The sequence below is a fragment of the Metarhizium brunneum genome, chromosome 6 (genome assembly GCF_013426205.1).
Source record: "Metarhizium brunneum chromosome 6, complete sequence".
In the NCBI taxonomy this organism is placed as follows: domain Eukaryota; kingdom Fungi; phylum Ascomycota; class Sordariomycetes; order Hypocreales; family Clavicipitaceae; genus Metarhizium; species Metarhizium brunneum.
In genome coordinates, this window is record NC_089427.1 from 1,676,494 (window position 1) to 1,704,469 (window position 27,976).

The 27,976-nt window shown below is 52.7% G+C and overlaps 8 protein-coding genes and 1 non-coding gene across 9 annotated transcripts; 5 read left to right on the forward strand and 4 right to left on the reverse strand.

The window, feature by feature from the left end:
* Nucleotides 1-6,008: 6,008 nt before the first annotated feature.
* On the forward strand, nt 6,009-7,707 carry esc1 (the record flags this gene model as incomplete). The annotated part of the gene is made up of 3 exons (XM_014690994.1): nt 6,009-6,168; nt 6,303-7,292; nt 7,352-7,707. 3 exons carry the CDS (start codon nt 6,009-6,011, stop codon nt 7,705-7,707), a joined length of 1,506 nt encoding a protein of 501 aa, XP_014546480.1.
* Nucleotides 7,708-9,799: 2,092 nt separating this feature from the next.
* gsfR2_1 (Transcription factor gsfR2) lies at nt 9,800-11,720 on the forward strand (the record flags this gene model as incomplete). The annotated part of the gene is made up of 4 exons (XM_066131548.1): nt 9,800-11,158; nt 11,229-11,316; nt 11,379-11,574; nt 11,642-11,720. The coding sequence occupies 4 exons, from the start codon at nt 9,800-9,802 to the stop codon at nt 11,718-11,720; spliced, it is 1,722 nt and encodes a 573-aa protein (XP_065987783.1).
* Nucleotides 11,721-12,070: 350 nt separating this feature from the next.
* Nucleotides 12,071-13,253, reverse strand: mlcG (Compactin nonaketide synthase, enoyl reductase component; the record flags this gene model as incomplete). Its single annotated transcript, XM_014690992.1, has 2 exons — nt 12,071-12,268; nt 12,363-13,253. 2 exons carry the CDS (start codon nt 13,251-13,253, stop codon nt 12,071-12,073), a joined length of 1,089 nt encoding a protein of 362 aa, XP_014546478.1.
* A 1,029-nt stretch (nt 13,254-14,282) lies between these two features.
* On the forward strand, nt 14,283-14,354 carry G6M90_tRNA00000106. The gene has a single exon. It is a non-coding gene; the product is annotated as a tRNA-Thr (tRNA).
* A 1,009-nt stretch (nt 14,355-15,363) lies between these two features.
* LACS7_1 (Long chain acyl-CoA synthetase 7, peroxisomal) lies at nt 15,364-17,614 on the reverse strand (the record flags this gene model as incomplete). Its single annotated transcript, XM_014690991.1, has 3 exons — nt 15,364-15,466; nt 15,534-17,121; nt 17,191-17,614. 3 exons carry the CDS (start codon nt 17,612-17,614, stop codon nt 15,364-15,366), a joined length of 2,115 nt encoding a protein of 704 aa, XP_014546477.1.
* A 1,474-nt stretch (nt 17,615-19,088) lies between these two features.
* Nucleotides 19,089-19,349, reverse strand: G6M90_00g098690 (uncharacterized protein; the record flags this gene model as incomplete). Its single annotated transcript, XM_066131549.1, has 1 exon — nt 19,089-19,349. The coding sequence occupies one exon, from the start codon at nt 19,347-19,349 to the stop codon at nt 19,089-19,091; it is 261 nt and encodes an 86-aa protein (XP_065987615.1).
* Nucleotides 19,350-20,564: 1,215 nt separating this feature from the next.
* On the reverse strand, nt 20,565-21,501 carry GRX6 (Monothiol glutaredoxin-6; the record flags this gene model as incomplete). Its single annotated transcript, XM_014690990.1, has 2 exons — nt 20,565-20,884; nt 20,964-21,501. 2 exons carry the CDS (start codon nt 21,499-21,501, stop codon nt 20,565-20,567), a joined length of 858 nt encoding a protein of 285 aa, XP_014546476.1.
* Nucleotides 21,502-24,487: 2,986 nt separating this feature from the next.
* On the forward strand, nt 24,488-25,699 carry SIL1 (Nucleotide exchange factor SIL1; the record flags this gene model as incomplete). The annotated part of the gene is made up of 1 exon (XM_014690989.1): nt 24,488-25,699. The coding sequence occupies one exon, from the start codon at nt 24,488-24,490 to the stop codon at nt 25,697-25,699; it is 1,212 nt and encodes a 403-aa protein (XP_014546475.1).
* Nucleotides 25,700-26,010: 311 nt separating this feature from the next.
* On the forward strand, nt 26,011-27,701 carry ASHR1 (Histone-lysine N-methyltransferase ASHR1; the record flags this gene model as incomplete). The annotated part of the gene is made up of 3 exons (XM_014690988.2): nt 26,011-26,514; nt 26,596-26,785; nt 26,848-27,701. The coding sequence occupies 3 exons, from the start codon at nt 26,011-26,013 to the stop codon at nt 27,699-27,701; spliced, it is 1,548 nt and encodes a 515-aa protein (XP_014546474.2).
* Nucleotides 27,702-27,976: the final 275 nt, after the last annotated feature.

Consider the following 27,976-nt stretch of genomic DNA (forward strand, 5'->3'; position numbering starts at 1 on the left):
AATAAACAGCCTGTGATCTGACATTACAGCTGATCTGCTCACAGAAACTTGAGGACGAAAATAACACCCTCTCGTTTTTCCACTGGTTGAACGCTGCAAAACCTTCCCAACATTAACCCACATGGAATCAAACCTGTTCCAAGTGCCGGCGAAAGACTTCTTCCCATTGTAATAACGTATCCCGGGCCCGACTCATACTACTTCAACTTACATGGACAAAGTGCTCTTGACTGACTACTTGAGCATATATTTGGAGAATATTAATTCTTCAACAATCAGTACTCGCGTTTCTCGGGGCCGAAGACCACGGAGTTCCCTTTGCTGGCTTGGGATGAAGGCCGAATTGCAGGGCGACATGGGTTGGGATGGATGGATGACTGACATTAGGCCCTGGCCTGTAAGCCCGTTCGCCCAGTTAGCTCTTAACGCAATAAATGTGCCACATCTCTACGGAGTAAGCCCAGGGACCAAAATGGGAAAGACAAGACAACCAGTCTCCTCTCCTAGACAGCCGTGCCGTTCGACTGCGAGCCTGAGGTCATTGGCTTCCCGAATAATGTCCTCCCCGGCTATCACCAGGTGTTTTGGCAATCGCTTCTGACTCAGATGCAAATACTATCAAACTACGTACCACCCTCCCGGGGGGCAAGAGAAAGCTTGTTGTTGATAGGGTGGCCATGATCCTCATGGAGCTCCGCCCCCATCCTCCCTCGTTTTGACGGATATGGACCATATGGTACTCCGTGATAGTCATCCAAAAGAAATGCATGCAATAGAGAACAGCGGCGAATCACATCTCGCTCGGAAAGGCCCCGAGAAGATGGAAGTGATGAGATTGATAGCACAAGAAGCGGCTGAAGTGGCAGGCAAGTCCGTCCAGTGACAGCAGTCCAATTAGAGCGTCTTGTCCAGCATGCATAAACGCGGATAAGTTGGGCCGTGGAGTGAAATGGGCCTGGCACCAGACCCCACAATATCCAACCATCTCTGCGATGCTGGCCGGCTGCATTGACGCTAGGCCCAGAAAACCTGGTGCATGATGACCCAGCACAACAGGAACTATTATCTGCCATGCCCGTTCCCAGAACATTGAAGCATGTTTCCACTTTCCTGCGCCCGTGGATCCATGTTCGGCCCCCAAGCACAATCGGAGAATCGGCTCGTTGTTAATTATCCACGAAAGAGCCCGTGGCATATGTTGGACATGGTTGAAATACCAACAGTCGATACGGAGTACATATGCTGCCCGGCTATGCATCCGACACGTTTGCGTCGCCACCGAGAGCGAAGCCTGGAGCTGTACTTTTATGCGCGCAACAACATGGAGCGTGCGCCCCAGCATACACAGCATGCGAGATGAATACATAAGTATGTATGTAGTTGCCGACGGGTAGTCTACATAAGTAGTATATTGTACTGCAACGAGATGCACCATCAGACTTGCCTCTGGTTCATCACAAGTTAATAATTGCCATGAACCGACCGCCTCAACCTTGTTTCTGGCACTCGGTGGATTTAGGTTCTTATGTAAGAATGTACGTAGTGCATACTTTATGTAGTCTTTGGGGGCGCGCATAACATCCAGTCCCCACCAAACTCACCTTTGGGTATCCCTCGACTAGAGAAGTGCAAAATTGTACCGGACACATCACCACTGGGAGTGGCAGCTAGGACTTGGGGAAAGACTTTTGGATCGTCCTGCGAAACGACCCATGGCTGCTAACATGGACGACCAGGCCCAAGGATGGCTTCTTCAAGCATCTTCAACAGCTCCATCAATCTGAGCAGACGCCCTCTGGAGCCATTTGTCCTCATGCCCCCCAACATGACGCTGGTACGTGCTCCGCAGTGGTACTAGCAGGTACCACGTACCACGTCGGCGACCTTTGGCGGCTGCCGGAAACAGCGCCATCTCGGGAGGACTGCGGCCCAGTCAGCCAAAGGCTTGTCGTCTATCCCTGTCTTCCTGGCCTTGTTCGTTGCCATGCTTCAGACCCACGCCGGAGCTTCGCCTGCATACATATTCTTGGCGACAACCACGGGCCCCATTCTGGCGAATACTACTACTACTACTACGGAGTACTACGTACGGAGTACAACGGAGTGCTAAGCCTGGCGTCAGATCTCCATCCGAATCGTGGCTGCCTGTTCTTTCGTACGAGACGACTGGACAGTTCTACGTAAGTGGGAGGGCGCCGGCGCCCAGCCTCTGGGACGCGTGCCACTCTTGTGTTCTGGCGACAAGGGGCCCCCAAGAGGCACGACTTTGATCAGCAAGCCAAGCATTTTGGAGTTTTTAGCATTTCCACAGGCAACAAGGCTGCCGCTCCGTAGTATTCTCGCCTACGGAGTACCTGTACGGACTATGTATTTCTCCGCGCATCCATCCGGTACAAGCCTGTGGAGTGGCACTTGCTTCTACAGATTACACCACCAGACGGCTATTGCACAGACCGGCCAGCCAAACTTGGAAAATGTCTGGTGAAGACTGATCTGTGAGCATTGTCTGTCGCCATCGCCGTGTCCGTTGTCTACCATGACAGTCTTCTTCAGCAACGTCATTGGGGAATACGCAGTACTCATGCTGGAATTTCTCGTCGCCTCGGCCGTCTCCACAAGATGTCCTCCCGAGATTATGAGCACCGCGAGACGAGCTTCATTACAGGGGCCTGTCGTCTCGCACGTGTAGTCGCCGCTGGCGCCGTTTCCGATTCTGCTGGCTCGTCATCGATACTCTATTCTTGCCTGCGTTCCCCCCTGGCGCCGCCATGTCAAGCTTTTTGTACTGCGTGCTCCGTACCAGTTGCTATTATGCCGGAACTGAAATGACACGCCACCACCAGCGAGATCCACGCCTCGAGCAGGGCCCTGCACCCCCTCTCTGGAAGACATGGTGGCAACCCCCGAAGGCCCTTTGGTAGGGCACTGATCATTTGTCTAACGTGGTGCAGAAGCGGCATCAAGAAGCTGGCTCTGGGGTGTCAATCACAACCAGAAAGGGCGTCTCCGTGGTCAGCACCAGAGGTAATAATAACAACGCTCAGTCAGTATCCCTTTGCGTGTTCGAAGGTGCCGATTTCGTACCGAACAAGGATGTCGACCAATCAAAAATCTATACATACACACTGTTCTGTACGGAGTACGTACTTGGAAGTTGGTCAAGTTCCATTGTTCAGCGCTCCCTGCTCCCTGCTACATGCAGGCACAGGATTGGTGACTGAGGGATCGGTTCGGGAGCCGCGACGGGCAAGCGGCGAGAAACATGTGCATTACTCGAGTATCTGGCCGATTTGCGCTTACCGGGCACGGCTGGGATAACGGAGCAGGGTGGCTGTATGGAGTAGGGAGTACTACAAAATACTGTTAGGCTGCGTCGGACATGATATTCCTCGGCATGCTTATGTACATAATTTACACACTTGCTGATGATATTATGGCGACCCCCAGTTGGCGGCCGACAACAGGTCCAAATGTAGCCATGGGGGCCGGAGGAGCGACATTGATACAGACGCACGCGTTGCAATATTCACATTATACGCAGGATTTTCTAAGCCTTTTTTTCGTGGCTGGTTCAGCCGCTACACGTGGAAGAAGCAGACGAAGGTGTTGCTGTTGTTGATGTTGGGAGCGAGTATCAAGAAGTTCCAAGTCCGGCATCACCAAGAGACGCAAGCAAGGTACGGAATACTCTGTATGTAAACTATTCCTACCACCGACCTAGAGGTACTAGGTACTGCTGAACGTATCATGACTGGCCGTCTGGAGCGCACTACACGGGTCTGGTAGAGAAATAAGCTGCCTGCCATGGCATGCGCACGCGCACATGCATGCCAATGCCCAGCCAAGGCCACGAGGGATCAGGCGTCAGGTAACGCTAGCAGCTCGGTCCCAAGCCATCAATCTCTGGCCGATGGAGCGTGGAGCGTGGAGCGTGGAGCACGCAGCACGCAACATAAAGCACATGCACGCAGCAGCATTCAACTGCAGCTAGCACTGGCTCTAGCGCAGCGCGGCGCTGGGTCCGGCGTTGGATGGTCCGGTCTGGCACTCGTGGCGTGGCGCTCCCGCTAACCCACACCCATCCATCCTTGGATGCCCGCTCCCCGTGGTGCCCGTGTTGCCCGTGCCCCCCCCTTCCAACCAGACCGTGGCAGGCGTTAAGCGTGGACGGGGAGAGGAGGACGAGTGCTGGTGCCGCGTCGCTCAAATGCCTGCACATGTGGCCATGTCCCCGGCGCCTTGGACCTGCAGTGGTACCCAGGCGCTGCTGTGGGCTGCTGTGGGCTGCCGTACGACATGTGCCCAGGTGGTGTAAGCGAGTAGTACTTGGTGCTTGGGGGATTTGAAGTGTCAAGTAGTACTTGGACGTCTTGACTCTTGAGCAGGGTCAACGGCGGTGCGACAGAACACAGCGCAAGCTGCAGAAGATTCGGGACCCCAGACTCCAACACTTCAATAGTCCGAGACCTCTAAGACGCCAGACTCGAAAACAGCCTGCCGGGCGCCCATCTACCGAGTATTGGCAATTTCAGCGGACCAGTTTGTTTGACCAGTCGACGGTTGCCCACCAACCAGGTAAGTACGAAGTACCCAGAGGGGGTACGGAGCACACATCGAGGTAACTGTACATATGTACAGTACCTAAAGTAGGTACATAGGCGTGCATACAAAAGCTGCCTGGCGGATTGGTCACTTGTAGCTTAGCCCGGCTAAGCCCTGCTTCAGGGATCTCACAAAAGGGTCCTAGTGCCTCGAAACTTCGATCGACCAGGCTCGATACCCAGTCGCTCTGCAGGTGCTGGCTACAATGTACTTTCTGCTTACTAGGTACCTCGCGCCAAATATATGCCGGGGTACGCCGCGCTCCGCAGCTGAGCACCTGGTATCTGGGTACCTACCCGGCTGGTACGTACCGAGATACACCAGCATGTACAGAGTGTACTTTGCAGCAATTTGTGCCACGCTATACCCTCGTCCTCTTCCCGTCCACTGGCCCCCTGTGCGTCTAAGTACTCGGTACACCAGACGGGTACATGTATGTATGTACCAAGAGGGCCACCAGACAGCAGCCAGATTAGGCCTGGCCCTTCTGCTCTCAAGCGAGTGCTGGCTGGGCCCATGGCCAGTAGTCAGTAGCCCGTGGCCCATAACCCACAACCCAGTGCCTAGGGCGTAGTGCCTCGTGCTAGTGCCCATTTGCCCATATGCCCATTGCCCACCCCCAGTCTACACACTCCTCCACTTCGACTCTCCATTTGCCATTCTCGTCGACTCGACTTCCACTTTCTCACTTACGTCCCAATCCTTCACGCACTCTCTTTTTCTTCTCCTCTCCGTTTCTTCTGTTCCGCCTTGACCTTGACAGTATCTCGCTCATCAGGCACCCTCGTGCGCTCGTTTGATTTCCACGACCTCGCAACTACGATCGGAAACCCACCCTGGTGGGTGATGCACTGTTGTGTACCCCGATTCTGCCATTCAACTCCAAAAGTTGCTGCGAAGCTGAGGTTCCTTCGCACGTACACGTCTCCCGACAGCGCATACCCATCAACACTCACAAACGCCGAGCCAATACCTCTACATTCTAATTAAGGGTCCGGCTCTTCTCCGGACCTGTCGCCTCGATACACACAGTCTGCCTGACCGACGGCTCAAGCGTTTCCTTTATGTATTACTCCTACCAGTGTTCCTTGCAGTCACACACCCCAGCTTGTGTCAATTCATCGCTCAGCGAACCTGTTGCACCCTCCGTTTCTGCCCACGGGTTATGAACATAATCGGAAGGATTAGTTGAAAGTGGCAGTTGCTCGACATATTTTGTGCTCAACACCGTCACTCGGCTGCATATCGACCTCGTCGCTCGCACCAGTTGTTTCGAATCATTCCACAGCCCTTTGAGCGCTTCTCTACGAGCGAGAGACAGGGACCCTTCTATTTTGTGAATTGGCCCAAGAAAAAAGTGAACAATAAGTGATTTGAAATCACCACTAGGCGTGCAAATCGACGTCATGTCAGCGATGGAAACGCAAAGTCATCAGCCCGTTGCGCCTCACAAAGCCGCCGGGCTGAACAATATCCTCAACAACGATGACCGGCCTTCGACCAACGGCCCTCCACTGCAGCTACGGGACTCTGGCTTCTATTCAACAGCCGAGGCTTCCAGCAAGCGTGAGTTATTCCCACTGCAATGCTCATTAAACTTTTTTACTCCCTTGGCTTCGGTTTCGGTTTCGGTTCGGCAGAATCTATGCGTCACCAACCCCCTTCCTCTCTTGGTAGGCTAACGCCCTTTGACTTTCCAGACACATCCGCCGCCTCCTTCAGCGTGAATGGCCTTAGCCCAGCAGGCTCTGGATACCAATCGTCGCTTGCAGACAAGACGCCTTCCCCGGTGGCCACCAACTTGGTACCCCAAGCGCTCGTCTCGCCTTCGGCAAGCAACATGAGTGTTGCCTCCATGGTTTCGCCCACATCGCCGACCAGTGACCGGAGGTTCGACCGACCGACCTCGATTGAATCACAAGGACAGAATGGGGCCACCCTCGGCGAGAATCTCGTAATCAGTGGCGGTCCCAGGCGCGAGAGTGTTGACAGCAGAATTAACCAGGGTATCAGTGACATGCGCCTCGGCTCTTCCCCTTACGCTAGTAACAACCAGTCCACGAGCTCCATTCAAAATACTCTTCACTCTCAACGAAATCCTCGCCCGGGCCTGGAATCATTGTCAGTACACAGAATTTCCAATGGCTACCAGCCAAGCGCCGACCGAAACCCTGGTGAGCCCAAAGTCATCAAGACGGCACCTGCGATTACTGGCCCTGCGACTAGTCACATTGCCCGAGCTGCTGAACCGACCAAAGGTCAAGCCTGGGCTTTCCCTGAAGAAGAGATCCAGCGCGTGGGACCACCTGCCCACTACGATGACTCTCGACGCAGCAGCATCACAGAGTCTATCGCTAGCAGCCAATTCACTACCGAGTCCCGATTGCCCCCGGGTCAGCGAAGACTAGAGGATGGAGCTGATTATGCTCGCATGTCGACCGCATCCAACGAGTTTCCTCCCGTGCACCATCATACGATGCAACACAAGCAGCTGAGCGATCTCCAGGCCGAAGAAGGAAGCGGTCCTCCCGGATCCCAGCCTTATAGTCGGACTCCCGAGTTGAGAGTTAGTCACAAGCTGGCTGAGCGCAAGCGACGGACAGAAATGAAGGAACTCTTCGATCAATTGAGAGATCTGATGCCCCAAGAACGAGGATCAAAGGCATCAAAATGGGAAATCTTGACAAAGGGTACGCCGACCGTCCTTTTAGTTGTGCCCTGTTGTAACTGATCTGACCTTTGAATTTAGCCATTGCCGAACACCAGCGTCTAAATGACTCAATTCGGGCTCTCCAAAACCACTGCGCCAACGCCTCAACAGAGAATGAGATGCTACACCGTGAGGTGCAAGCTTTGCGCATGGAAGCTGCTCAGTTACGAGGGGAGATTGGCTCTTCTGGGAACCCTCCCCAGCAGGCGCCACCTCCACCACCCTCACAGGGCTCACAGCCGCCGCCGCCAGCCTCGTACGGCAGCGACATTTACGCCAATACCAACAGAACCGAACTGCCACCTCTACGCTCCATCCACAACGGACCGGACTCCATGACTGGGGTCCAGTACGATGCGCCTCGAGTCAACGGCTACCGACAGGAAAGATACTAGCAAGCTCAAAACCTGATCCTTTGGCCGGAGAATCTACGCAATCATGCAATGACTAGGTCGATACAGAACGGCTTCCTCTGATAATTTCCTATGTTACCATCCACCTTTTTGCCATTGGGCAAATGGCATGATTTCACGACAGGCGGGATGGATTCGGCCTATACAACATCCACCACTAGCCATCACTGGGCGACAAGCAGTAAATCCGGTGTGCTGCTTCATCATCGAACTTCTCCGTGACGTCTCAGAAGGTTTAGGCTTCGTCTTGTGTTATTAGATGCTTTGGTTTTCGCACCTGTTGGCTGATGCAGAATTTTGTTTAGTTTGGCCTGGCGGGCACTTGTACAACTACTGCCGGTGGGTGACGGCCGACTTGGGCTGGTCGGAAGTTGGCGGGTTCTCTTTGTTCAGGGATTTTCTCGTTCCTTTTTTTTTTTTTTTTTTTTTTTTGTACAGCTCTCGTATCTCTTGAAATTTCGGCTGCTGTTATTGTGCCGACATGAAACGACCAACATCTCCCAATCCAGTGGGCAGCACCGGATTTGCATGCAACGTCGCTGCATACACAAAAGCTTCGCCGGGGTTGCTAACATGCACGAAAGGCGGGGCGAATCGTTCATTTGGCGAAGGAAGACATGCATGCGAACGTGCATAAACGAGTTACACAATATGGGCGCTGCAGCCCCCCACGGGAATGGAATTGCTATGTTCGTTTTCAGAGTGTATGTGAGTGACGAGTTAAGACCTTGGGGTAAGGGGGAGGACAGGTCTTGATTTTTCAGAGTCCAGGGGTGACTGTATATACCCAATTGCTAGAGGAAACTAGATTCGGGAGGGGACGAAGGCAGGGGCAAAAGGGCTAGTCTTAGAAAGCCCACGTTGCGGAGTGTTTTTGTTTTTGGATTTGGTCAAGGAACGAGGATTCGGATGAGGTCAAAAAATTCAGGAGCAGGCGTCGGTTGGGATGGCCCACTGGATGTGAGATAGTACGGGCCATATTAAAGGGTTAATTGACTGATTTGATACGTTGTCATGTGGTATATGCACGTTGTGCTTTGCATTTCGCATTTTGCGTTCAAATGTGGCTGATGGATTTGTTGTGGTGGTGAAGAGTAACGGCACAGCTCAAAATCCAGCTAACTACCCTACTCTACTTGAGTGAGTATCTTGAGGAGGTAGAGGGCGGGATGCGGCGTTCTTGTACTCGGCATATGCAACATTTCCTTGTTTTCGATTGGATGCCTGTGTCAACATTGAACGGGATTGCGGCAGTATCTGCCGGCGGCGTTTTGCCCAACGCGGGAGGGGCCCGGGGGAGAGGGGGGGGCGGGATCCTCGGCAGGTTGACTCCGTGGCCGACTAGTATCCATTAGTTCAATCGTAACCAGCAAAAACGTAATCAATCTTTATGGATAGATAGTAAGGCAGTTGAGTACGCGGTACGCCGAGGTGTGGGCGGACGGCGGACTTGGGTGCGGAGTTTCGGCCCCGATTCGGACCCCGTCGCTCCCCGTGGTGGCCATGTGGCCGTGTGGCCGTGTGGCCGGGTGCCCTCGGTGCGGACTTTGTGGGCTCCCGTCTGCGGACTTTGGCTGGTGGCTGGCTGACTGGGAGCAGACGTCGCAGGTAGTCGTCCCTGGGTCGGGATTGGCGAAGGTGGCTTTTTCCCTCTCAACTTGCTGCTGACAATTGCTCATCAGTCGAGCCGACCGTTTGGAGGCGGCACGCACTAACAAGGTCTAGGCAGCACTGGGCAGTTTTACTTTTAGAGTTGGGAAGAAGTGTCCTCAAGACCGTCGGTCGGCATTGGAAACAGGTTTTTTTTTTTCTCCCTGGAGGGCATGGGAAGCTACCGCTTGCACCATTTTATCCTTCATCTTGGTCTCTTTGTCCCCATTGTCACTCTGGTCAAGTTGCGTGCAGATGGCGGCGAGTTGATGGCCGTTTGCTCAAGTCTGTTTGTAAGCTCGAGGGGAAATACAGTGCACCGCGCTTTCCCAGTTGGGATACTCGGCGTGATAGGTGGGACCACTGCCTTTGTTCACTCATCCCAGCTCCAGAACACTTCATCTTCATCCTCATCCTCATCATCATGAACGGCACCAAACGGTCATGGGATGACATGGACGACGCTGCTGCTGCTGCTGCCGCCGCCGCCGCCGTCACCATGGACTCCTTTACGGCAGCGTTTGGGAACCACGGTCAAGACCACAGCACCGTCACTATCACCACAGACGGCACGCGACTCGACGACAATGCATCCGCTGCATCGCGCCAAAAGAGCTGCAATGCCTGCGTGAGAGGCAAGAGACGCTGCGATAAGCGCACGCCACAGTGCAGCCGCTGCTCTGCAAAGGGCTTGGATTGCATCTACCAGAAACTGCCCCCTGGAGCATCAACAGCCGAGACGTGCTCATCCGCCGGAGCCTCCGCAGCCAACCTCACCACTGAGTCCGCCGCTGAGTCCGCAAGGCCGCTGGGCTCCGTCACCAGCTCGTGCCCCGTCTCCGCCGCGGCGACTGCAGGAGGCACAGCAGGCACAGTTTCTGCCTCTTGCGCTGGCCTTCATACCATCTCCTCTTCCTCTGCCGCCAGCACCGCCTCCTGCGTCTCAGATGTGCCCGAGTTTGATATGAGCTTCGACATGGACAGCTTGGGCACCGATACTAGTCCCGAGAGCCTTCAAGCCGATATTGGCGTGCCTCTCAGCAACTCGACCCATGGCTCTGGCGGACTTGACTTTTCTATTGTGGACTTGATGGCCCAGACTACCGGGGGGGAACCCGACTTCTGGAACCTGCACCCTTTTGCGGAGATTACGACCGATAAGTTGCAAATTCCGTCTGTGCCTACCGGTCACTGTAACATGACACCGCCCTCCATGCTTCATCAGAACTTGCAACAGCTCCAGCCCATTCGTGACCTGTCTCTCATCAAGGACGCTGAGGCTGCCTGCATGGAGATTGATCCGTTGGCCGTCCATGACCCCAGCACACGAATCGGTTACATAGTGAGCTTCTTGACAAGTATGCATAGCACTTTTACGCAGACGAGAGCCTTGCCCTTTATGCATCCGCGTCTGTGGGTCGGTCAACTACCCAAAGTTATCCTTGCTGCGTTTTCAGCATCGTCGGCATATACCGCGTGTGGTCCCGCGAACAAGGGATGGACTGTTCGTCTACTGGTGGATGCGGGACGAGAGATTCATCGCGAGGGCGAGCGTGCCATCTCCAATGAAGACAAGCTGTCGCGCGTACAAGCGTTGTTGATTCTGAACTCGATGAGAATCTTTGATGGTGATCTGGGATTGAGGGCCGCGGCTGAGAGAGAAGTTCCCGTCCTGGTGTCGTGGCTCAAAGAGTTGAATAGCATCACGGAGAATCTGGAGATGGAGGAGAATCTTGGTGGAGTGAACACAGTTATGCGAGAGAAGTCACCAAAGTCGTGGGAGGTATGTTTGTCTGATCAGACGCTGTGTCCATTACTATTCCTTGCCCCCTTTTACTGACCAGGTCTGTCAGAGCTGGGTATTTTTGGAGAGCTGCCGCCGCACATTGATAACCTCGTACGCCATTATATGCATTTCGTGCATGCTCAAATCAGAAACTCGTGAGTTTTTCCATATTATGCCAAATCGTCTCGCCTATTCAAAACGCTGACAGCTACTCTAGCCAACGATGACATGTGGCGTGACGATATTGGTTTCACTGCCTCGCGCCACCTCTGGGACGCGCCAAATTCAGTCGAGTTCTACCGTGCGTGGCGTGAAAAGCCGCAGTTTTCAATCCAGAAGATGGTGTTTAAGGATTTCTGGATGTACGCTCGACCGGATGATTGCGATGATTTTACGAAGCTTATGCTTACAACGTGAGTATATGGTTCCTTCCACCTTGAACATTGAGTTGAGACAATATGTGGGCTAACGGTTTCTCAGGCAAGTCGGTCTTGATGCCATGGCGCATTTTATGAATGGGGATGCCGCCATACCAGTAAATCCGGGGCGGGCGCCTTGAAGTGGTTCGCAGACAAGAATCATTACCTACATATTGCGAAGAGCACTCCGGGAAAAAACTAAGAACGGGATTACCAATCACAGGACCATCTTGACCGCAACAAGGGCAGCCGGAAAATGTAGCAAGACAGTCGGGGCGTCGATAATTGTCGATTCGAGATCTCGGTGTTGCAATTAAATGTACACGACGTACGAATCATGAAGGCGGAGCACCTGTACATACATGGGGACAACGAATGATGTTGGGTACAGAACGGCGTAATTCAAAAAGGGCCAGGCTATGTCTATGCCTAGACCATGTAACAATATGATGATACGATACTCACCTACGCTCACTCGCTCACGCAATACCTACGGCGTGTCATCAGATACCCTCCAGACCAACCTCTCACCGCTAACGCTCCTATTGCGCAACTCATCCAACGCCTTCTGCGCCCTTTCCACCATGTTCTTGCCCTCAATCTCCCTGTATCTATTTGGCTGAACGATACCCTGCGCAAGCAGCGTCGGTACAATCTCCGGCTGGAGATGCTCCTTGAAGAATTCATTCTATTCTGCCTAGTCAGCAAAAATAGCACAATACCGAAGTATCTCTCCTCGAAAAGACGGACAAGGAGAAAGAAAAGGGAAAACGCCAACGAACCTCAAGATAGAAATGCGTCCTCACCCCCCTGACCTCAACGCCCCCCTCCCACCCGCCAACCTTGGCAACGTCCATCTCATACACTGGCTCCTCCGAAACACTCGCATCCCTCACAATGACGGGAAGCATGACCGCAACACGATCGCCACGCCTCGCAATCCTCTTCAGCGGCGCCAGGCTTCCCTCCAAGCTCCCTATACAATCCAGGATGAATGGCGTCCTGCCTTCGGCCAAGATCTCGTCCACCACCGCCGCCACCCCGCGCCTATAATCAAAACACTTCCGTGCCCCCAGGTCTTCCAGGTGGGCGTGGTGTGATGCGCCGCTCACGGCCAGGACGTTCGCGTACCCCCAGTGGCGGAGCACCTGCACGGCGTACAAGCCCACGCTGCTGCTCGCACCCCAGACCAGCACCGCTTCGCCGCGTTGCGGCTGTTGTTCAGCGGGCCAGGGAAGCGCGAGCCCCAGGTCCCGCGTGAGGCTGTGGAAGACGGTGCAGAGATTGACATTGACTGTGGCCGCCTGCTGCTCCGAGACGCCGACAGGGATCTTGGACGCCAGGTATGCCGCGCAGGTGATGTATTCCTGGTGGTTGGCTTCTTTGCCGCCGTGGAAGGCGAAGACGGAGACTTTGTCACCGACCTGGATGGCGTGGACGTCTGCGCCCACGGCGACGACGGTGCCGGATGCGCCGCCCGACCCGGACTGACTGGGATATGTGGTGATGAGGAGACCGCCGTCCGCGCGATGCAGGTCCAGTGGTGTTGAGGCCGTGTAGGATACCCTGAGGGTGATTTCAGATGGCGACGGCGCGTGCACGGGTACCGTGATTTGGATGAGTGGGCTGCGGGGGGAGGCGATTGCTACTGCTTTTTGGGTGGTGGGAAGCATGTTGGTGATGATGATGTGCGTTTGCGAATAGGGAATGGGTATTGCAAGTCAGACGGGGTGGATTGTGTAATTGGCTTGTTTGAACAGGATGATGAGACTATGAGGTACCGACCACTCTGGTCTTGATATACTTGCCGCTTGTTGATTCATCTTTATTCCTCCATTGTGATAATTTGTAAGCTCAGCCCTGTAAGGCGGCCGTGGAGTCGGATCCTGCCAATGGCCGCACTGCTCACGGCGTCGGATAAGCCGGGCCTCGTCATGATGTACATGGTTAGTTATTTATAATGGCAATATTTCCCGTGCCTTGTCAGTCACATACGCTATTCACCAATGCTTTTTCAGACTCCCTGCCGACGAACTAACTGGTCACTGCCCCCCCGTTCACAAGTATACTCAGGGCTTCGCTTCGCATTGGTCACCAGCAGTATCTCGGATCTGTCATTGCGGTTCCAGACGGGATCCATCCCGGTACTATACACCTGTAAGTGGCGAAGAAGGCCCGTCACACCTATTAGTAGCATAAATTTTATAAATGGAAGCATTTATTAGCAAACGAGCGGGTATAAACATACCGTGTCGACCGTGTCGAATACTATACCGCCAACGAACCGTCGTGGCTGTTGCATAATACGCAGCCTTTTGGTTGTCTAGCAGAGATCTCTGATAATGATACGAATAGAAGAATGGGAGTGAACTAAGGTTAAAAATAATTAATAAAATTCTGTTTTCAAGTATTTTTTTTTAACTATAAATAATAATACAGCATGATACAATCATCGTGCAAGCATTGCATCTGGAAACACCGTGTTTGGCCGCACCAAGCCAGAAGAAAAAAACCACGTAATATACTGTATGATTGAAATATTCTACAAGGCAGGGATATAAATTGCAGAGAGGAGAAAAGGTCATTATGCAGAGAGCAAATCAGGTAGTATCTACTCTGGTAGGTAATCAGGTAATCAACCGACTAATTGGTACCATGTGATTTGTATATAGTACAGAATAATTCCCACAGTGATAACAATAGCCCTCGTAGCACAGTGGTAGTGCGCGTCACTCGTAATGACGAGGTCGTCTGTTCGATCCAGGCCGCGGGCAACACTTCGACTACTCGAATTCTTTTTTTGCTTGTTAGCCTGTTTGTTGTATCGCAGAATATATTTTTGAGCCACCAAGAATTAATAATGCCCTTGATGCTAAGAAATCATACTCTAGTAGTTGAACTGGCCGCTTGTCGTCTGCTACCCGGTCAACTCTTTGGGCAAAGCTAGCCCTTCCCTCTTCTTCACATTACCCCCTCCGTATGCCGGAAAATACAGGTCGGGATTTTCATAGATGCTGCTGAATGGATCAAATGCGCTATTAGATAAAAGAGATTTCCACTTTCGCGACAGCTTCAATTGGTCTACCCGGGTATTTTCGTCTCGAGGAGTCCAATTTGTACATGTCGGAGAGCATTGCTTGCACTTGGGACGTCGTAGAACATACCGGGAGCTTGCATGTGTTGTCCAAGGCTGGTTAATGTCCTTCCATGTCTCTTTACGACATTTCCGACAACACGGGGTTATCTCTCTGGTGACGGTCGCCAAATATTGGTTTATTACCAGTATAGCACCGTCGCCCCACGTCGACGCTGAGGAAGCCGCTGGAACACAACTGGAGTATTTCCACCACCGGGTGCATGTGTTGTTAATGCGGCCGTCTCGTTCCTTCTCAATGTGTATCACAACTTACGGTATGGAAACATGTCCGTCACAACGGCTATTGACTGAATGATACTGCATTTAGCCATTGACTCTTCTATTGGTAATTTTCAAGCTTTTCTTCTTCTTATCATGGCGAGCCCAAACCACGTCAAAGCGTTTAGAATACGTATTTCCGTCCCCCACGTCACTCAGCGTTGCAACCAGACTGGCCACCACAGCCAAGCTGGATGAGAGAAATAAGTAGCCAGTTTGACGCATGCATCAGCAACACTGCGCCCGCTCTTTATAAACGACGTCTTCAGATGCAGCAGCAACAGAAACAGCCCATTTCGCGTGTCGACGCATGACATCTTGGGTTCCCTTGTAAGCCTAAACTACATGACGAAATCGAACAGCTGTCTTTACAGCTTGCCCTTTATTGGCTGTTTGTTATTAATTTCAGCATACATACGATCAATCTCTCCTCGGAATTCTCGGACCGCTTGCGCTCTCTTCAGTTTCAACCTGTATCATATCGTCAGCGAATTGAGCACTTGGCCCAGGCAGTTTTCGACAACTCTATGGTACTCACGTCGGTGTCAAAAGGTCATTGTCAACTGTAAATGGCTCAACATCAAGAAGAATGTTTGCAACATGCTCATACTTGTTGAACTTGTTCTTCCTCCCAATCGTCTGCAGAATATTAAAAAGCTCTCCCTGGACCTTTGGATCTCGGACTGCTCGCTTCAAGGCGGCCACGTCCTCGTGGCTAATAGGCTGACCAAGAACTTTGGCAGCAAACGGTGCAAACGTCTCCGGGTTTATACCAAAGATGCCGACCAAAGTAGACTCTTGGCTATCACCGTGTACAAATGCATTCGCAATAAGGCTGCAATTCGCAGTGTACACGTTTTCAAGACGTTCGGGCGCCACATATTCACCTTGTGAGAGCTTCAATACGTTCTTCTTCCGATCGATGATGGTAAAACGGCCTAGTTCATCAACCGTTGCGACATCGCCAGTATGAAACCACCCGTCTTCCTCTATTGTTTTCTTGTTCTCTTCCTCGTTCTTGTAGTAGCCCTTGAATAAAATTGGGCCACGTACCAAGAGCTCCCCGCGGGGATATGGCTTGTCGTCAACACTGTACTGTAATTCAGGGATAGACTCCAGACAGATCTCAGCGACCGGGCTAGGAGGACCGACATGACCAGTGTCAAAGTCTCCATCTAGCGGCACTGTTACGGCTCCGGCGGTTTCCGTCATACCGTAGGCTTGGGCGAGCCTCACTCCGAACATGGCCGAGAGGAACTCTTGAACCTTGGGGTCGAGTGGCGCGCTGCCGCTGGCAAGTTTAGTTGCCCGGCCAAGACCAACTTTCCCCCTGATCTTCGGTGTGAAGATGCGGTCCCACAGCCAATGCTGAACAGTGGCTTGGCCGATAGGGAGCTTCATGGAAGCCACTTTTGTGTCTAGGATTCGTTTGGACAGAGTTCCTCTGAACCCTTCAGCCTCAATCGTACCAGCTCTAATGGCACTGTTAAAACGGTTGAACAGGCGAGGCACAGACACAAAGCCCGTGGGCTGGAGAATGAGCATATCGTCTACCAGTCCCAAGATATCTCCTCGGAAGAAGCCGCAACTCGCACCTTCAGCAAACGTGGCATGCTCAACCAATCTTTCCATGATATGAGCCAATGGTAGGTACGAAATCCCGACGTCGTCGCTTGAGGATTTTGCTCCAATGCGAGCCGCGGTGTTACCTGCAAGTGTTGCAGCATGGGTAAGGAGGACCCCCTTCGGATGACCAGTCGTGCCAGAAGTATAGTTGATAGTGTAGAGGTCCTCGGGGCCAACAGGACGCATAGGGCGACCGGACTCGAGACCGATCTTTTCCACCTCGCTCATTGAGAAAATCTGGATACCAAGGTCTGACGCAATAACGCTCAGAGCATCCCTCTTCGAGTAGCCCTCCATTTCTCCGTTTTCAAGTTGGTCAAGAGATATAATTAGTTTAAGATGAGGAAGGCGAGGTGCAAGCCTCAGAAGTGTCGGTATATGCGGGAGGGAGCAGACCACGCAGGCTAGCTCGGCATGATTGATAATGTATTCGGTGGCATCCGGACCCAAGGTTTCGTAAATAGAGACGGCAAAGAGGCCTTGCGACATGCAGGCAAGGTCTGCAAGCATGCAACTGTCAGTAACACGTTGGACCTGGCAAATTTCCCCTTCAATGTGTGTGGGCTTACCGGTTATCTGCCATTCCGGTCTATTTTGGCACCAAAGTCCAATCCCATACTTGTCTTGGGGGTGATTGATCCGATGGTGAAGTTCCACGAGGCCAGCTCCAAAGTTTTTGCGACGTTCAGCAACATTGCTGTACGAGACCCACGAATACTTGTTATCCCATGATTGCGTCTCTGGAAACCATTTACGAACACCCATACAGTTATTGTTGGGAACCCGTTGAGCTGACTCGTCAAATAGGTCGTGTATGGTTCTTATGTTGGGATCTAGCGTGCTAATCAAAGGCTTGTCTTTTACTTGCCAGTGTCTGTAAATGGGAGACCTTCCCGGTCTTTGGGTCCCTGGGACTGCAACTCCATGAGGTTTTCCAGGAGGGGGGGGCTGGTTCAGCCTCTGCCCCAAAAGACCAGCAGCAGATACGACCATATTAGAAAGACCAGGGATTTATCAGTGTGTGAAATATATGTTTTGTATGAATCGCGGGTTATTCTCCGTCATCAAAGTCAGGACAAGCACGTAGCGCGTTGCTTGGGTGTAAGTCAGCCCTTGCAAAAACTTGCCTTGGTGTAAAGGCACGTTACCGAGGGTGTCTATCCGAAAGAAACTCGCTCAACTAAAGAAAGAAGAATGGGAAGGGTCAATCGACCGAGGAGAAGAAAGCACCAGGTCCCCAGTCTCTAAATGCACTTCGATCACTATGTCGGTGGAGCCAGGGCAGTTATGTAGAGAGTGTGCCTTGTCCACTAATGCCAGAGGCCCGGCGTCGGACAAACACTCCCGCCAGTATCCCTGGCCTAACTGATGGATTTCCATGCTTGTGATTTGCGGGGGTTCGGCCAAGCTGTGAAGTGAGGCCTCGTGTATGAATGGAGCCAAGTCCAGGCTGTGTTTGTATGGAGTAGTTAGTGCAGAGGTCTGAACGTACTGTGGTAGAAAGGCGGAGTTGGCTTGTGGTCGGGGTTGCAAACGGGCCGGTACTCCGCACATACAGTGGGTGTATGTACTACATCGATGGCTCCTGCCGTCCTAAGCTCCTCGCCCGACCCCGCGTTGACCCCCCGAGCCAAGGCGCCGTAGCCGAGGCAGGTGCTACCGAGGCAGCCCGCTGTGCCCCCAAGACAGGCGTTTCTGCAGCACACCTACCGAGACTGGCGAGGACCAGTCGATACATACGAAGTATCTACTTAGTACGCAACACGGTTCAATGTTCAGTGTTGACCAACATTGAAGCTCATCCCTGAGCGTAGCAGCCTACAGCCTCCAATCGTCGTAATGCCAGTATCAGTGGATACAAGGCGTCTCACTTGGTTGGTGTTTCGTCTCGGCAGCTTGTCTTTACTTCCACCCCGATTTGGACGTCTTCAGGTAGGCGGGACCAATCGCCTGTCGCCTGGATCTCGTTGTCTCATAGCCCTTGGCGTCGTCGTTGATCAGCAGCGAAGGTAGTATTATCAACCAGATCCCGGACTCCACCGCCATCGATTTTCACGACCAGCAGTGTTTTTCTCGACCGCATGTCTTGCAGGCACGTTTGTCGACAGCTTGCGTGACGTTTCCAAAACCGAAGCCAGCGGCCCGATTATCTTTACTGGGACACAGCAAGAACGTGCCAGGTCGGGCGATTCCGAAAGCCGGTTTTCGTGACAGAGTCATGGCAATGCATTTCCTATACTACAACGCGTCACTGACACAAGAATTTCGTCCAAGTCTCATGTCCAGCCCAGCTGCAAACGAGCCAAACCAATTCGTAATAGTATTCCGCCACTAAACGACCAACTTATAGAGCCAAATCTCGCATCAGTCGCTGTCGCAAATCCAAACAATCCACCATGAATTTGCCCCGTCCACCTTTCTCCTTCACAGCTCCAAAGGTCGTATTCATCCGCGCCAGTTGACCCGTTCAAAACTTGGGCGGCCGCATCACCTCTGACAAGAACCCCGGATCCCCAAAATTCGACGTATGCTTCCCTTCCTTCGCATCCTGCCGCGAAGTCGGCGGCTTGCCCAAGTCGGACACTACATCTCTCGCCTTCTGGCGCAGACCGCGGCGAGGCTCGACGCCACTGTCCAGTAGAGGTTCCTTGGAGTAGGAGGCCGTAGTTGAGACAGTGTAGGTGGACGATGCGTCCGAATCGGCGGAGCTGGTGGATTGCCGCCGCATCGTCCTGTAGGGTAGTAGTATGGGTATGGAGTAGGGTTCCGCAGGTAGCAAGGGTAATCAACAGGGCGATGAGCGGGCAGATCTCGCGCTGCCAACAAAAAAGAAAAAGACAGGCACTTGAGTTGACGGGGGTTGGGGCTCGTCCTTGGCGTGTACGGTCAATCGTCTCCCACGGCGCCCAGAATACTATGTGCTGCGAATGAAAGGCGACGATGCGAGTGAGACAAGAGGGGAAAGGGACAGCAACAACAAAGGAAGAAAGAAAGCAAGGTGCTCATAGAGTGAGCGACATCCTGATTACCCCGGCTTTGACTCGTGATCCCAACGAGCGAGCCAACATGAGCATCGCGCGCACCTCCCAACGCCATTCCCAATGTGCGCTGGATTAGAACGCCACATGCCTGCCGTGTTTGATAGGTGCGCGGCCAGATAGCCGGGGGACCCTGTCTGATTGCATCCTTTTCACTTTGTAATACGAATACATACGCTGGTTCGTTTGGCCGAGAAAGCCTCTGGGAGGTGGGCAGAGAGCGTTGCAATTTTTATATAGTACTGTCCGTGACTGACTGGTGGTGAATGCAGAATGTCCCTTGGAGACTGTTTCGATATCGTGATGGTGATGCCTCTATGGCTTTTCCTGGGCTTCGCTGCTGGGATGCCAGGCAACAGCCATATCAGGAAGGCTGATAACAAGGTGCATACACAGGTGCACGCGAAGCCATGCCTCTTGCGATGCGACACGGAGTAGCGTGCTTGAAATCGTATGGTAACTTATGGCGTCCAGAAGACGATTTTTTTTTGAAACGCGTGCCTGGCATGACTGGGCGTCGGTGATTGCGTGGAAATTGCGACATGGCGACAATCATAGTTCGAAACAGTCCTTTAGGAGTCAGAACACTGTTGATCTTTTCATGAGCCATGTTGAAACTGGTATTTACGACATTGTCCATACTAGACCTCCCTCTCATTCCCCTTGCCCTGCCCCCCCGGACAAAGTCAAAAAAAAGAGAAAGAAAGAAAAGCCCTTCCCATTTGATATTTGTGCAGGCGCCAAAAACTCCGTGTACCCAATGCAGTCATCACCTGGGAAGTGTTACACCAGAACGTGGGGCAATTGAAGCCCCTTTGAAACGTGCCCCGTCTCCCGACCACTTTACTACTAATAATACTCGAACAAGCATGGAGCGAATAGGTAGAGTTGTGAAAATGAAGAGTTTACTTCTTGATCTCGTCTGGGGCAAATCGCTCAGACACCTTGACGCGCTTGTTGCCGAGCATCCTGATCTTGTCGGCCAGCTTGTTCTGCTTGTCGAGCTCAACAATGTCGTCGCCGCCGCCGATGCTGACGCCGTTGATGAGAATGTTGGGCACCGTCTTGCGACCAGTCTTTTCGAGCAGGACATCTTGCAGGGACGCACCTTGAGCGTGCTTATCGAGTTCGACTACGAATGGTACGGGGGCGATGTGGTATTTGTCGAGGAGAATGCCCTTGGCTGTCTTGGAGAAGGGGCAGTACGTTTTGGAGAAGATGACGACTAGTAGCTTGGTCAGCAGCGATTTCCCTTCATCTTCTGTTTCTCCTCTCTGGTGTGAACATATTGTGAAGAATCTTACCTGGTGCCTTTTTCAAAATACTACTCAGCTCGGCTTCCGCCTCGCTCTCCTCCTTTGGTTCCTTGGTCTTGGTCTTGGTCTTGTCTGTCGTCTTGTCTGCATTGCCTGACACGCCCTTGTCGGCGGCCGCATTCTTGTCCTTCTTGGGCTGGCCCTCCGCTGAATTGCCCTTGCCCACAATCTCACTGGGGATGTCGGGCTTCAGCCCACCCTTTATATTGGCCTTGTCTTTGGCGTCCTGCTCAGCCTGTTTTAGGCGCAGCTGCATTTCGGCGGTGATTTTCCTGTCGTCTTCGTCAACGTCGCCGTCGGCGTCCTTGTCTGCGGGAATATGGCCCGCCTTCTCCCCCGTTTTGGTGTTTATTATAGCTTGCCCTGGCGGGGATCCCTTCTTCATTCCGTCCATGGTTTTGTGGTAAAAGTCTTGGATCGTGTGCGAGTCCTGGCTGGGGTCGACGCCGGACGAATAGAATAGAAAGAATACGACGGTAGCAATGGCCGCCAAGGCGAGCAGACGTAGCCGTCGTGGGGAAGGCATATTGTGATTCTGGAGAGGATATCGATGGGGTTTTGCGGACGAGTAACTATACAAGAGTCTTAAATGCTCGATCAGCTGCTAGATCAGCCAGAGAGCACCGCTGGTCAGAGCTTCGCTATAGCTGCGGTGGCGTCGCGGCTCTGTCGAGTCGTCGTTTGGAAAATGTTTGACGTCGATGACTTCTGAATGAGCGACTTGGGGTTGTGCAGCGTCAATGTCAGAGTCGTGCGGGTGAATTCGTGGGAAATTGGTCAGGTATCTTGGCGGAGGGCCTCAGGAGACATGCGAGCATGCGAACATGGCTCTACTCGCTGGTCTGCACGGAGTATGGGGTAGTAGTACCAGACATGGACGGAATAAGCTTGCTGGAGCTGTAGCAAGGTGAAGTGGTCAAAGCTCTCTGGACTGCGGGATTGGTCACTACTAATTGATGTGGGTCCAGGTCTGCCATTCCCACCGTCGCACCTCGGACGACCCAGCGCCACCTCATGCGCACATGCATCTTCTCTCGGGCATCACAATCATCCGGCCATCACGCGGCTCACTTCAGTCCCGCTGGATTTGTACGGAGCCAAAGTCAAAAGACACTTGGAACTAGATAATATTATCATTATACAAAAGATGCAAGTTTCCACTGCATACCTCGCACCTGGAGTGAAGCCAGCCGCTCACTTCTTTCTTCAATGTCATGACTCATGTCAACGCGTTGATAATCATCAGCGCCTAATGATCCCAGCATCCCTTTTCGACTGTAAGCCAATATGTTCATCGACCTGTTGCCTTGCCGCTTTGTGCTATGCCCGGGAGAAAGTTCGTGTCATAAGGAAGACAAAAGAAAAGGAGACAATAAAAGGAAACAGAGGTGGTCCAGCCAAGAGTCCTAAAACCGCTTCCTCACCCATTCTGGCCGAGACTCGCTATGCAAATGCATCAAAGTATACACCCTGGGCACTTCTCCTTCTCTCTCATGCGTCGACTTCGGCGGATTTATAGGTGCTGATGAGGCATGACCGTGGCTTTTGTGTCTGCCTAGCCGCTTTAAGTGAATATCTCGATGTGAATGTGAGTGGTGTTCGGTAGTTGGCGCTGCATTTATGCCAAAGGCCAGAGCGATTAGAACGAAGATGGACAGCATCTTGTGCGACACCCCGGCGGTCATTATGCGGAGCGCCATAGCATCTGGGGGAAGTCGAATATTTGTCCGGGCCAAGGGATTTTGAAGGCTAAATTTATATTAATGGCAGATGGTTTGAATTCGGAATGCCGCACTGATGCGAAAACTTGGTGAAGGCGGCCAACGATTTATATCCATCTCTCAACGTCACCCAGCCCCTTCTCTGAATGAAAGTGACGACATGGAAACCACTAGTCAGGGCTAACTTGACATCTTGCAACTTCACGATACTCTTCTTCATCAGGGATGAAAACTAGCTTCTGGCTAGTCAAACTTCGTGAATCCCGCGCAAAGAGATTAATCGCAATTGTGCCCCCCGTTGGTATGCAAGTTGGCAACTGACCACGACGACCCCGCCACCATGGAATGGAGGGGAGGGTTAGCACCAAGAAAATCCGCAAAGCTCTCCGTATTTCAAATTTTGGTGTGTAACTACCTAGGTATCCAAGAGGCGTCGTTGTCGATTTCTTTGGAGCTAGCATGGCCAGTTTTCAGAAGACGCATCGTCGGCTGTGGTCGTGCTAGGTCCGACGACAACGTAAGCCCTTGTCATAGGTGTTAGCAAAGCGCTGAGCCGGGCGGGCCAAAATTAAAGCTGCTTCGAAATTCGGGCTTTGTTGAAGCTTCCGAATTCGAGTCTTTTGAGGCTGCTAAATTTGGTGTTGGTGTTGGAGTTGGTGTTGACTTTATCGAGGTGCGGGTGACCTGTGGAAGGTGCAGCCTTCAACACTTTCAACACCAAAAACAGCAGATCATGATGATCCACAAAGATACGTGTCGGCATAAAAATTTAAGCCAATAATAGTAATTTAGGCGTGAGTCAGCGGTATTACGTGTCCTTTGTTCCACGCTTTAAGTGGCCAAGGCTGTCCCTGGATGGCCTTTACCGGCGCGCGCGGTCATGAATTACCACTTGGGCTACATCTTTCCGCTTTGCTTGAAAAGTTGGGAGTCGGGCCACATGCAGACAAAGTATGTCGGGGCGTGCAGTGACAGCCTGCCCAAGACTAAGCAGTTTAGCTGGCTGTCGGCCAATGAAAAGTGGACAGCTGGGTGCCAGTAGTAGCCACGCTGGCGGGTTTCGCGATGGCGCTTTCTACCAAGTTCGATGTCCGACTGTGATATCCGAATATATGTGTCCTTTTCAAAAATTGACTCATCCATTATGAACAACGGATACCTGTTGATTGCTAGTGCCGGATCGTTTCAACAGAGTCGGCTGGCCGATGCATCATCCTCTGTCGATATACCACAGCGACGACACGCTTAGATTAGGTCGGAGCAGATCATTGTCTTAATTAATTAACGAACGGGGAGTATTGTTTCGCTCTGTAGTTAAATAAAACTATAAGTATGATACGAGTATCGTGCAAGCATAAAATCTAAAATAATATTAAGCTATACCAGGCCAAGGACAATAAGAGACTAAAAAAACACAGCATCTCAGCGTAATTAATGCCATACCGCGGCCCGCTAGCTAAGGTTATCTCGCGATAGCCTCAGCTACCGTGATCATGGAAGTAAACCTTGCATGTTGTAGTTTGTGCCCGTGACTCACGCTGAGTCACGCTGAAAACCTAAAATACCCACACACGTAGTATATCTACAAGGTCGCGTCCGCATTCCAAGTTGATCCTGTTCCTCTCCATCCAAGTCATCTGCCTCTTCTGCTATTAAGCTGACATCGCCCACAGCTATCTACAGATCATTGTCTACGAGCACGCCTACAACACACTCTGAGAAACCTAGCCACGCATTCTTCTCGGGGCCGAATTGCCTGGGTCACGCTCAATGTCCACTGATCTACCCACGATGCTAGCCTTGCTGTTCGGTCTAATCCTCTGCATCTTCTCAGCGCCCTCGATAGCTGACCACTCTGATTCTTCCAATGTCCCCAAGCCAGACCTTATTTGTCACACATCTAACCCCGACGAATGTTACCCACGGGTATTCCAACCTACAGAGGAATTCCAGATCGTCCACGATGATCAAGAACTGCCCAAAGGGCTCCACGTCCGCCTAAACATCTGGACAGGTCTAAAGGAAGCCAAGATCAATGTCCCTGACGAGATCGATCCTTCTCTAGAAGGGATGCCCGTTGACCAAGCCGTGGTCATCGTCGACCATGAGGAACAGCTAGGCGCCCCCAAAATCCCGAAAGGCGCGCCAGAGTATGAGCCGGTTGGAAAAGTCAAGGGACCACAGCATGAATCCGCCGCGCTTGTCGAGGGACTGAACATGCTCAAGAGCGGAACCAGCAAAAACAATCAAGCATTTGACGATGCCCTAGAGACGCTGGAGGATCTCTCCCACGACATGTACTATGGTTTGAACATTGCCGAGGATACAGAGGCCATGGAAGCGCTGCTGTGCCTCATGAGTGGCCAGAGCGCTCCAAGTACCAATGGAGCTGTTCCTCACGACCAGCAAGCTGCCTCGATTTTGGCTGGTGTATTTCAGAACAATCCAGCCGCACTCAAGCAAGTCACCGGTTTCTGGCCACAGCTACTCGTTGAATCCAGGTGCCCCAACACCGGCAAGTCTCTGCGCCAGAGCCTCTATTCCAGTGTTGAACCATCACGGAACGGAGAAGGCGCAAATGCCCAGCAGGCAGCTGCCCGGGTCAAGCCCAAGGTTTCTGTCATCAATGGACTTATCAAAGATGGTTCTATTCGAACACACTTTCTCAGAGAAGGAGGCATGGAATCGCTATTGAAGGTGCTCATTCCCGAGGATAAGGCATGGGCTGGTGCTCAACGAAAAGTTGGGCAGCTTGTGCTAGATAACTTCTTGGATGAAAACACGGGTGCGACTTTGGGGGAATGGCCCTATCTACCCAAGCTAGGCGATGAACTGTGTCAGACGGAAGAGTCTGGGACGGCCGAGGGATGCTGGGACTATCATGTCGAGAGGATTATGAAGTCAAGCAAGGCCAGTAAGGAGGACTGGAGTTGGCAGTTAAATGACCGACTGGCGGCGGCGAGGCAAGAGCAAAGTAATGAGAGGAAGCATGAGGAGCTGTAGAAGCGTACATGTACCATTGCATAGCTACGTAGGTAATTGGTAGTCATATGGCAGCTGTCATCTATCTCGAATTTGGAGCCTCTTCAAAAACCACATAAGACTGAAATCACGTCATGCCACATTAACTATCATGTTGAGAAAATAAGGCACCATCCGTGCTGTGGGCGGCATTCTCTCACGGTCATCCTCCAACGTCAACCCTGCACAAACAACCCCAAATTTTCCATCACCAAATCCACCACCACTCAACCTCGCCACCACATCAAACAACGGCCCAATACCATCTCCAAAACACATGGCGAAAAACAAATATGCCGCCTATCGAAACCCGCCCCCATCCTTCCAAATACCGCGCCCTCCACGCCACGCAGCGCTTCAAACCCTCCCAGATCATCCACACCTTCCACCCACTCATCTTACACCCATCGCTCTCGCAGCTCGCATCCGTATGCACGCATTGCCTCCGTCCCGGCTCGCCGCGCGCGTGTTCCCGCTGTCACGCCGCATACTACTGCAACACCAGCTGCCAGCAAGCTGCCTGGACGGCCGTCCACTCCAAAGAATGCAAGGCCCTCCAACAACGCAAGCTGGGTTCCCGAACAGGCGCCGATCTCCCCACCCCCGTGAGAGCACTTCTCCAAACCCTTCTCAATAAGGAGATTGAAGACGGGATCGCTGCGCTAGATGGTCACACCGAGGAGAGGAGGAAGACCAAGACCTGGCCCGACTTGGAGATGATGGCAATGGCGGCGTGTGCCTTTGCCGGGAGACAAGGGGAGAGCAACATCCGCCGGGCAGTCGAGCTGCTTTGCAAGGTACATACAGCATACGCGTTCCCACGCCTCTCAACAGTAGTTTCTTCTTCTTCTTCTTCAAACGTACCTGACAATCCGCAGATCCAGACGAATGCGTTTCACAGATGGGACGTGGACCTAGGCCAGGTAGGCGTGTTTCTGGAACCGACGCTCGCCATGGCCAACCACTCGTGCGTGCCCAACGCCGTGGTGCAGTTTGTAGGCCGCAAGGCGATACTCAGGGCCGAGAGGCCGATCCAGGCCGGCGACGAGATTGAAATATCCTACACGGGTGCGTTCCGAACCCTCCCCCTTTCCTTCCTTGGCAAACAGGCCCCGTTAACACACACGCAGACTACACGATGCCCCTGTCCGCACGCAGGGAGGCGCTCGAGCAGTACAGCTTCGAGTGCACATGCGCCAGGTGCAAGGGCGACCTGAACGTGTACCAGGTCCGCACAGCCTACTTATACCCAAGCACGTACAGCGTGGCGGACGTGTCGGGCGGCGACGAGCATCCCGCCGTCACGGACAAGACCACGCAGGACGTGGCGGTGAGATACACCACGGAACCAGCCCGGCTGCCAGACTCGCTGCCCGCCCGCTACGCGGCTCTCAAGGCGCAATACCGCCTTTCTCGGAGGCTCGCCGACGCCCGTCTGTGGGCCGTGTCGCCTGTGCCGCAACTCCTCGCCGAAACGGCAATCTACTTTGCCGAGAGGGACGACTTCCCGTGCGCCCTGGCCGTGACGGCATTGGCAGCGACGTCCTGCGACCCGTTCCGCTATGCGGCGCCGTTTCACCCCGTTCGCTTAAAGAATCTCTTCATGATGGCCAAGTTGCTAGCTAATACTGCCGAGGGCACAGGGAATACGGCGGCGGCGAGAAGCGGACTGGATCAGAAGCTCCAGGACACGCTGTCGAATATAGACCAGGTTTCACTGTGTCAGATGCTGCTCATCATGGTCATCAAGATGTGTCCCGGGGAGCTGGCGGATTGGGAGCTGAGCGTTGCGGCGAGGGAGATGCTGGCCGATATTGGAAAGTTGCCGGGGCGAGAGAAGGAGTTATCGCTGATAAATGCGTGGGCGGCAGATGGGGACGCCGAGGCGTCAAGACTGTTTTTCGAGTACGCGGTGGTTAGGCAGGTTGGCGTCTTGGCCGGGATCGGGATGGAGGTGGTGAGGTTTATAACCGACTCTGAGTAGCTGACAACTACCTCCTTATCAGGTTGGTATCCTCGAAGCGGATTCAGTCAGCACAGCAAAGGCTGAATTTACAAGTGATGAGTCACGAGATGTGCATTGAAGCGATTCAGCCTATAACGGTAATATCATCTATCCCTAGTGTCTGTTATATCAAAACCCCAAGGTGGCGTTGCTATCAGTCTTGGCAGTAAGGCTCGAGCCCATCACGAACCTTCCTATCCGTTCCTCTAGATTCCTAGACGCACGCTTCGCCGTTGTTTTACGTGGTTGCCAGC